This window comes from Bolinopsis microptera, chromosome 9 (assembly GCF_026151205.1).
Source record: "Bolinopsis microptera isolate Bmic1 chromosome 9, MBARI_Bmic_1.0, whole genome shotgun sequence".
Taxonomy (NCBI): Eukaryota; Metazoa; Ctenophora; class Tentaculata; order Lobata; family Bolinopsidae; genus Bolinopsis; species Bolinopsis microptera.
The window spans coordinates 8,070,729-8,081,296 of NC_087080.1; the positions used below are offsets into that span (position 1 = coordinate 8,070,729).

The window sequence follows — 10,568 nt, forward strand, 5'->3', positions numbered from 1 at the left end:
TGGAACAGAAAATCACAGTTTTTTTTCCCCTTTTATTTAAGGTTTTTTTCAAAAGGTGGTTTTGGAATTTCGGACAAATCCGGACAGGGGGAGGTGGTTTCTGAAAATCCGGACCGCGGACGTCCGGAAATTGTGGCAGAATTAACGAAAAAGTCCCATTTATTTTAACTCTTTGACACTAATTACTCTGTGAGTTTAGATCCCTGTATTTTGAACGAGAAGTCGATTCCTAGAGCAGCTCATAAGAGTCGAGACACAACTCCCATATTCTCCTACTGCATTTTATACTTCATGTCGCCAGCCAGTCTGGCGACCATCCGGACGTCCGGTGGAGGGGGTGGTTTTGAAAATTCGGACACCCGGACAGGGGGAGTGGTATGAAAATCTGCAATTTTGGCGGACGTCCTAAGTAGATGGCCCCAGAAAGAAATATTTTGGAGGATTTTTAAATAAAAGCTTTTCTGCCGTTTCCTTGACCGAAGTTTAACAGTTTTGACAGAACTTTCGACCAGTTATGTCATGTCATAGTATGGTTATGATTATTGATTATCTAGTCTTGTAATCTAAATTCTAAACAAAAATTAGAAGAGACGGAACACAGGCCTCGTTTCCATGGTGAAGTTTTACAGGCAACCCGCAAGTACTGTTTATAGCTTTATAGGACGACATTTTTATTAAGATGTCTTTGAGTGGTTTTATGTGCGAAATTGGAAAAAAAATAGCTAAATAATGGAAAAATCAAATAGATAGAATGGAAAATGGTCTCGAAAAGTCGAAAAATGTGACTAAAATTGTTGTAGACTAAAAATTTGCGAAATCTCAGACCGAAATTATGGTAACCAACATTTTTTCAAGATACTGGAGAGAGTTCAATAGATGCAGCTACTGCTAACACTACGGGAACCGGACACGAGGGCGGAGGACACATGGGCGGTACTTTGCTAAAAGGGTGAACACGAGGGCGGATCACATGACTCACTTAAACATGGACACGAGGGTGGTACCAAAAAGAATTTCCTTTTAATTTTTGTTTATCAGCGTCAACCTAATTTTATACACATTAATGATTAATAAATATATTTTAGCTGTTAACATATACAGCTACCTTATCGGACCTTATTTGGACGGACATTAATTGAACGCTGTAGGCCCTAGCGTTCATCTAAATGTCCGTTCAAATAAAGTCCGTTCATTTAAGGTCCGTCCAAGTTAAAATCCGTTGAATTTTTTTCGAACATTTCGAACATTTCGAACCCATTTGATGAAGTTGATATGTGATATAAGACACTGATCATGTACACATATTTCAACATTTTTACAGCTTAACGACTGCTTTTACTGTATGAAAAATAGATTTAAAAATCATTTGCTAACATTTTTTTAAACGTCAAAAAGAGATGAACAAAATTCGGATTTTTTGATGGGTTTGAATGCCTTCTAGCGTTCATATTAATGTCCGTTCATAATTATGTCCGTTCATTTAATGTTCGTCCAAATAAGGTCCAAATAAGGTCCGATAAGGTATACTTATACTAGGTACATAATATAGCTAGATTCAATCGATTAATTACATCTGATAAAACTTGACTGGCAAAACATAAGATTAAACGGTGTTTTTAATGTTCTCAACCGTCAGGTTGACGTAAAGCTTAGCTCGAACAATTGGATCTACTCACGTGTAAATTTGAAACATAAGATAATGGTGTGACAGATAACCACCCAGATTTAAACGAGCCAAAAATTGAGAGATTCTTTTTGAATATCCCAGCCAACTCAGCAGCAGATTTTGGGGTTTGGTAACGTGCTTAGACCAATCAAACACTGCCTAGATGCTCATGTGACAAACTTGGTCTTCTGATTATCGCAATCGCTGACGCTACAGTTACCCAGGTTTAGATCAGGGGTATAGCTAGATTTAATCATTTAATTACATCTGATAAATCTTGACTGGCAAATCATAAGATTAAACGGGGTTTTTAATGTTCTCAACCGTCAGGTTGACGGAAAGCCTAGCTCGAACAATTGGATCTACTCACGTGTAAATTTGAAACATAAGATAATGGTGTGACAGATAACCACCCAGATTTAAACGAGCCAAAAATTGAGAGATTCTTTTTGAATATCCCAGCCAACTCAGCAGCAGATTTTGGGGTTTGGTAACGTGCTTAGACCAATCAAACACTGACTAGATGTTCATGTGACAAACTTGGTCTTCAAATTATCGCAATCGCTGACGCTACAGTTACTAAGGTTTAGATCAGGGGTAGAACACACCAGGACGGGTATTTACTTTGGGCAGACGAATTTATAATATAACAATAGGTTCAGTCGGAGACGAAAGCCTTCTACAATGGCTTTCAAAGAGAGCAACCTTTGAGCAAAGGTAAGTAACCTAAGTATTACCAAGATATGATTTCGAGACAACTAGAGCTGCCTGTAATATGTATTTTGCTCTGAGATCCGACCTGTATCATTAGTAGGTCGTAGATCAGATTTTGAGACTTTTTCACTCAGTATTGGACCTATAGAATATAGATCTAGAAGGTATTGTTCAAATATTAGTATTATGTAATCAGCCGAGGGTTAAGGGGGTTTCCAAATGATTACGCTAGAGTAATTTTGCCACGATTATAGCTATATGTAAAACTAATTACGGAGTTTGAAAATTGATTACGTAATATAACGACCCCTAATAATATAAATTATGAAAACAGATTATACTATAATCTGTTTTCAGCCACATTTCCGAAATTAACATTTTAAGGTATAATATATATAATATGTTGCTTCATAAGTTGTAAATAAATGTGGCTATTAGGTACATTTTGGTGTAACTAAATAGTCTCTACAACTTTCCTAGGCGGAAAACCCACAAAAAATCACGGAAATTATGGACTGTGTCAAGCCAAAAACCGTTTTTCGGCCATATTTCCGAAAATAAGCATTTAAAGGTATATGTTGCTACATAAGTTGTAGATGAATGTGGCTATAGGGCGCATTTTGGTGTATCACTGATACATCTTTCTGATACTATCAGAAACGTCTCCACAACTTTCCTGGGCGAAAAAGACAAAAAACCACGGAAATTATGAACTGCGTCAAGCCAAAAACCGTTTCTCGGTCATATTTCCGAAAATAAGCATTTAAAGGTATATCAATATTATGTTGCTTTATAAGTTGTATAATATACCCTACATAAATATGACTATTAGGCACATTTTGGTGTATCGAAATAGTTTCTACGATCTTCCTGGGCTTAAATAGAAAAATTCGAGTGATCGCGAAATTCTAGATAAGAATGTGGCCCAAATCACCATTATTACATTTAGTACAAAAATGAAATGAAGGCCAAATGTTTTAATCATCATCTAGAGAGGTGATAACCGGGTGGTTGACAATTAACCCCCCCCCCCCCCCCCGACAATATAATTTAATACAACTAACCCTGACCCCGACCCTAGTACCCTAGTACCCTAACCCTAGTACCCTAACCCGATCAATTGATCTCAGTGTACTATGTAATTACATGGGGGGGGGGGGGGGGGGGGGTCAATTGTCGGGGGGTCACTTGTCGTACTAATTACTAGATTTCGCGACAATTGACCCCAGTGTAATTACATAGGGGGTCAATTGTCGGGGGGGGGGGGGGGGTCAATTGTCGCGGTACCGTGATTACCGTCGAGAAATCGATTTTAACCCGAAAATCTAGTGAGTTCCCCTTTCATCTCGGACTATTTCCGTGTATTTTGAAATTGTTTGTCCATTATTGTTCATATTTGTCCACCTATTTTTTTGTCCATCTTGAAAATATAGGGCACCGCATGGACAAAAAAACATGATGTAGTCGAATTAGATAAAAAGTTACAAATAATCCAAAAAAACCCATTCCCAAAATGGAAATTTGAGGTAAAATGGTTTTTTTGGGTTGGACACCCCCATTATTATTTGATAATTAAATAGGATTAGATAGAAGGAGTTGAAATTTAGAATAACTTTAATCCTTATGTAATCACGTTATAATCCTTATGATGTAATTGCTCAGAAGTATTTACATAGTTTATATTTTGTTTGATGTAAATTATCACGAGTCACCTTCACTTCAAATTTGCACGTTCAGATTCCACAATTTCAGCACCCCAAATCATAAAATAATTTCACAACTACAATTAAATACATTTATTGACAATTATGTGATGGAAACATTTTAAATTTAAACGGGTCATATCCTGTCCAAACCCAGGATGCATAACATGAAGAATTCGTTGTAACTTTGTATGAAAAGCATTAATAGACCAATAATATCATTTTTAAATAATTTGGGGGGGGGGGGGGGGGGGGCAACCATATTAAAGTATATTAAAATGTAGGTTTTTTCCAATTTTGACCCGGGGATATACTTTAATATACTTTAATATACTTTAATATACTTGAATGTACTTTAATATACTTTAATGTACTTTAATATACCTATATTATCTCCATTAAAATTTTGAACCATATTGAAGTATATTAAAATGTAGGTTTTTTTTTTCCGATTTTGACCCGGGGATATACTTTAATATACTTTAATATGGTTGCCCCCCCCCCCACTCCCTAATTTCACAAACTAACCGACAGACCGGGAGGCGGATCATCACACCGATAGAGGAAAGAAACATTGTCATAGTTCCGGAACCAAAGTGGTCGTACATAAACAACTGAAAAAGAGGGTGAAGATTAATGAATAGTTTTTGTGAGAAGCAATATAATAATACTCTTAAATATAATAATACTCTTAAGCAATATAATAATACTCTTACCTCTATTCTTGTGATGGTCAACACATCGTCCAAGTCAGATGTAGGTCCAGAACATACCAAGAGCAACAGAATCAACGGGAACAGTGCCATATTACTTCTTGAAATGAGAAATAATAGGGTAAGGTTTTATAATGTATAAATGTTAGTACACTTTAAGATTTCAACGTCATAATGAATAGATAATATCATGCCAGTAACAAGGCTTTTCTTAATTTCTGAATGCATTGAACGTCTTGAAACAGTGAGACTTCAGATATAGAAAATATTTCTATTAAATAATTGTTATTGTAAATAATGATAACGTAAAATAAAATAGTTATGTCCTTATGATTTGGTGTACGGTAGGTAGAGGGGTCTTCTACAAGCACCCTTAAAACAAGAAATAATTAAAAAACTTGCAAGCCCAACAATCCGCCCCTTAAAACGTCAAAAAATCACCCCATGACATCACTGCGCTAGGTATCATTGTCTAATCTATATACAAACGAGATCCCACAACTGGCTTGCCAGCCCTCGCAGTTCTCCTCACCTCCGGAAATTTCACATCCGGTTCTGACATTACACTACTCTCTTACACCTCGCTCTGACACTGCACACGGTTCCGATTCCGCTAAAGAATCTAGATCTGACTGCGGTATTAGTTTTGCTTTACTTAAAACCTTCGCTCTGAACCTGTCACAGTCGAAAGTAACCTTCGGCCTCTTATCAGACACAGCTTCTATTATTATAACTTTCTATCGGCCACTTTCTTTTCTTAAACCTCACCCGCTTCGCAACCACATCTCTTGAGTCAGATTCCTTCTCATCTGAATAGCTAACTGTGCCACTCCAACCATCAGGAATGCATGTTTTCCTGTTGAGGTTCATATCTTCCTCGTTATGACCATTTATAGGAGGATAGGGTTGAGGTATGATAGAGAGATCTGCTGAGTCTAGAGGTTCAGCGAGGGATCGTACTATGTGTTTTAGTGGGTGGTAATACCGCCTAATAAACAGCCGTCCTGTAAATAATATACTGTATAGTGTATTATTAATTATATAATAATAATGAATTAGTTAAAACCTCGCAGTACCTGACAAGATCTACGCTACTGTTTACTTATAAGACAAGGAATGCTGGGTTAGACAGTCGAACCCCGGGAAATCAGTGTGACCAAAGTTTTGAAGCTACCTCAGGCCTTCTAATAAATTCCGTAAAAAATTCCTATCATTTTTAAGGGGCCTTTCTAACCTTTAGGTATCTCATTCTTCGGAGGAATCTTCTCTCGCTTTTTCAAATAAACCACATCAACAGTTTCATCCACCTGACATGCCAGAGCATGGATAATAAAGTCCGTAGCAAAAGCCTCATTGACATGGATTGTCGCTGAATTCCGCTTGGTGGCAAACATCTCCTCCTCCAAGTAGATTCTGAACAGTTTCAGACGTACAGGATCTGTAGCGTTCTTGTGTTCTTTGTATATTGATATTATTCTTCCCATTTGTATTCCTTCTGTTAGTCTCACGAAGACACAGTCTCCAACAGCAGCTTTTGCAGTCCCAACAGACAACCAACTGTAATTAAATTTAGCGTGAAATAGTGAATGTTTGAAGTCTTCCTAATATTTCTAAATGTTTGATAATTTTTAAATTTTTCGACAAATTTCACGATATCATACGAATTCTCGGGGTACAACAGAGATTATACAAACACAAACCTGTATTCCATGTCACCAACAACACCTCCAAGTACAACTTCCTTTGTCTCCAAATCTGAATAAAAATCTCCAACTTTACTCTGAATATCGCCGGAACTCTTCGTTGTTGTTTTTTCTTGCTTTTGTTCGTTGATATCATCAACAGACTTGATAACCTACGATATCATATTGTTAATAAGAGTCATATGTTGCAAGATCGACCATTCAGATTGTATTCACAACAAAAGAGATGTAGGTAAGCACTAAAAATACATCATAAAGATTATAAATGTCCTGTCCTTTTTGGATTCTATGAGACATTGACGGACTCGGACGGACATTGACGGACTCAGACGGACATTGGCGGACATTAACGGACAAACATTATGAGAATTTTTCGCACATGATTTTGAAACAATATTTTCGGCTAACAATGAACAGGGTAGCATGAAATGTGGATAAAAGTGGTTTTCAGAAAAACTTAGAAAAATTTTAAGTTAGAAAATTTTCGGTCCGAGTCATTCTCGATGCGTACCTCCCGTATCGAGAGCTCCCGATTCCGAGCTCGTGTTGCAAAGGGGCCGAGGCCTGCCTTCTGAAATCGCATTACCAGGGGGAAGCCTCGAGTCCAAAATTGTGTATCGAGGGGTAGGTGAGGACTTCGCCTATGTCCGCCAATGTCCTGTCCTGTCCTGTCCAGTCCTTTTTGGATTTCATGAGACAAGCGGACATAGACGGACGTGGCACCCCCCCCCCCCCCCCCCCACCAATGACAAAACCCCAATACAGCTACAACCCCCCCCCCCCCCCAAGTTATCATGGGTTGGAGAGGTTTATATCACGCATAATGAGCGTAGCAGGTGATGGGGTCTACATGTCTACCCTAGCCTATAAGTAAAACACGTACCTTCTCAAACTCAGATATCAGCTCGTCACAATCTAAATTCCTTACTCGCTCCCAGGTGTTGTCTGACTCAGGGTAATTCTGGAGTTATTGCTTTTCAGTTTTCTATTATCAGTTTAAGTAACTAGACTTAGTAGTAGTATAAAGTAGTAGTAACTAGCGTTAAGATTTAGAACCTCTCAGCAAGAACAAGCTTCACAGAGAATGAATAACAATTACACTATTTAACAAACTTCTCCCATTGAATTTTGAGCAGAGGAATCGTTCGGACCTAACAAATTTGATAAATTTAAAAATAGAATATAAATTTAGGGCTGTCGGTTTATCAGGGAGAGGTGACAGTTGATTTGAAAACTGATCGGTGAGGGTACAGTGAGGGGTACAGTACATACTGGTGAGGGGTATAGTATATACTGGTGAATATTTTATGTGCCCAAGAGGTCACAATTAACATGATTAAAATGAAAATCTCGCACTAGCTAGTATACTAACTAGTACTACGTACCCACTACCCTGTTACCATGGTAATAATAGTAGTACGTACCCTGTTACCATGGTAACAATAGTAGTACGTACCCTCCATTTGAGATATTAGAGCACTGTTCCGTCCTCTAAAACCCTCTTATCCAGAATCTTCTCCACAACATAAACATCCTTCTCTTCCTCTACTTTCAACTCTTCCTCTACTTTCTCCTCTTCCTCTACTTTCTCCCTCTTCTTGGACTTCTTCTTTTCAGTGGCGGGTTTTGAAGAGCTGCTGGCTGTTCCTGGCTTACCCATCCTAATACAGTTTGTGTTAGTGTAAAGTGTATAGTCAATAGTGTATAGTGTTAGTGTAAAGTGTTAGTGTATTTGTAATTTTAAAATATTTTGATCGAAAATGATTTTTATAATTTTTGATTATTTGTTAAATAATTGATTAACTAATTAATAAATTATCTAATCCAAAGGTTGTCGGATAAAAAGTTGTTCTCTTTTATGTTTTGAACACATTGGTTCAATCTAAAACCTTCTACGACATTCAGAAGTCGTTTTATTAGCAGAGATTCAATATGGTAAAAAGTGGTAAATAGTGGTTATTCTTTACAAATTTAGAAAATTTTAAGAGTCCAAAATATTGTAAGTGAAAATTTTCAAAAGTTTTATAAAGTTCGTAACACCCCTGTTCCATGCCCAATGAACGATGAACAAGGATGCACACGAGGATATGATTTCCATAATTTCGTCGAAATTTCATATAGGTATCCTCGCGGTGATCCTCGTGGGATCCTCGCGATGATACTAGGGGGTGCACGATAAAAATAAACATGCTCGGATTTTAAAAATTTGTGTACCACTGTTTTCTAGAGACTGTGAGAATTTTCACAATACCTAAGGATCCGTGATTTATTCGAATTGGGGGTGATGCAACGTCAATTAATGTCAAATAATGTCAATTAATGTCAATATCAGTTTTGCAAAATTTTGGAATACTGACATTAATTGACGAGATATTTTTCGACCAGAGATTATGTAGTTCTACCATATTTTTAGCACTTTAGAACGTTTATATCATCAATTTATTCACTACTATCACATATGGATATGTGAAATGTGAAAAAATTCAGATCATTAAACAATAAAACTAATCTCCTCCTTTGAACAGAACCCCTCTCGTCTTCCCTCCAATGTCACCACCACCACCATAGGCTCCCTTATCAACTTTTGCCTTGACAACTCATACCTTGAATTCAACGGCTCCTTCTACTCCCAAGACGAAGGTGGTACAATGGGATCCCCCCTCATTGTTGAACTAGCTGAAATCCGCCTTGCTGAAATCGAGACCTTAGCTTTATCCTCAAAACACTTACTCCCATTTCGTTGACGACGGCCTTGGATCTTTCAGAGACAGAAACCACGCAGAATCCTTCCTTACATTCCTTAAGGCTTAACTCCCTTACTGAAGACCTCAACTTTACCCAAGAACATCCCTCTACAGACGGAACTATACCCTTCCTTGACGTTCTCATCCACCCTGACAAATCCACATCAGTCTACAGAAAACCCACCCACACCAACCTCTACACCAAGTACTCCTCCTGCACCACCAACTCATCTAAGAACGCAGTCATCCGATCACTGACCAGAAGAGCCCACAACATCTGCTCACCCCAACACCTTGACGACGAACTCCAGACAGTACGACACGTTTGCCTCCAGAACGGCTTCCCTCCTCACCGCATCACCACCATCATGGACGAAGTACAACGGAAATTCACCAACCCCTCTCGCCACCAATCCCTAGCCTCATTCAACCGACAGACCCGTGAACATGCCCTTAGTGTTTCTCTTCCTTTCCATCCCTCCCTATCCAAACCCATCTCCAAGATACTCGGACAACACGACATCAAAGTCACCCACTCCTCTGCTACCTCCCTCCGCAACCTCCTCACCAAAACGAAGACCACACCCCCTGGCACCTACTCACCTCACTCCCAACACCATCTACGAAATTTCCTGCTCACAGTGCCCCTCCAAATACGCCGGACAGACCTACAGACCCTTGGTCCACCGCATGAAAGAACACGAACGATGTTACAGACTCAACAACGCCATCGACGAATCCACAGACAGAATCAAATCAGCCCCTGCACATCATGCCCTGACCACCGGCCACACCATCTCCTGGAACAACATCGAAGTCCTCAAATCCCTCACCTCACGCTCCCAATTTGACCTCACAGAACACGCAGCTATACAAATACGACAACCAGCTATGAACAGAACAGACCGCGCACCCAAATGTAGTTCCCTCTGGGACCCCATTCTTCCTAAAATTGCCAAATCCTTAAAGTCCAGACCATCTGGCATTTCCTTCTCAACCTCAACAGAAGACTAAATTTTTATTGACATTGTACTGTAATTTTCACTTTCCCACCCACACCTCCCCCACCCTCCATCCCTGACACCACTCAATCACATATAAGCATTGTCCACCACATCACATTCAGCTGACGACGATTAACACATGTTTATTGAAAGCTTCTACAAGTTAAATCATCGTATCTCTTATATGTTTTTAACCCAACTCCACTCAGTAATAAAACTAAAATAATACGGTTTTCCAAAATTTAATTTTCTTAAATGGGCGTGGCCATCCAAGGGCGTGGTTCTCAAAATCATCAGAACTTAAAACCCACATTAAACGAA

At 38.7% G+C, this 10,568-nt stretch overlaps 3 protein-coding genes across 3 annotated transcripts in view; 2 read left to right on the forward strand and 1 right to left on the reverse strand.

Moving 5' to 3' along the window:
• The first annotated feature begins 4,144 nt into the window (after window positions 1-4,144).
• Window positions 4,145-10,568, forward strand: part of LOC134820849 (vasculin-like protein 1) — a 632,099-nt gene continuing 625,675 nt past the window's right edge. Inside the window, exon 1 of the mRNA XM_063831486.1 lies at window positions 4,145-4,190. The gene's annotated coding sequence lies outside the window, so the exon portion shown is untranslated. The remainder of the gene's footprint in view (window positions 4,191-10,568) is intronic.
• On the reverse strand, window positions 4,600-8,159 carry LOC134821363 (uncharacterized). The gene is given in 6 exon segments (XM_063832105.1): window positions 4,600-4,697; window positions 5,633-5,800; window positions 6,031-6,353; window positions 6,497-6,651; window positions 7,383-7,460; window positions 7,956-8,159. Coding segments are annotated over 6 exon segments (1,026 nt in total).
• Window positions 8,432-10,257, forward strand: LOC134821364 (uncharacterized). The gene is made up of 3 exons (XM_063832107.1): window positions 8,432-8,444; window positions 9,265-9,770; window positions 9,886-10,257. The coding sequence occupies exons 1-3, from the start codon at window positions 8,432-8,434 to the stop codon at window positions 10,255-10,257; spliced, it is 891 nt and encodes a 296-aa protein (XP_063688177.1).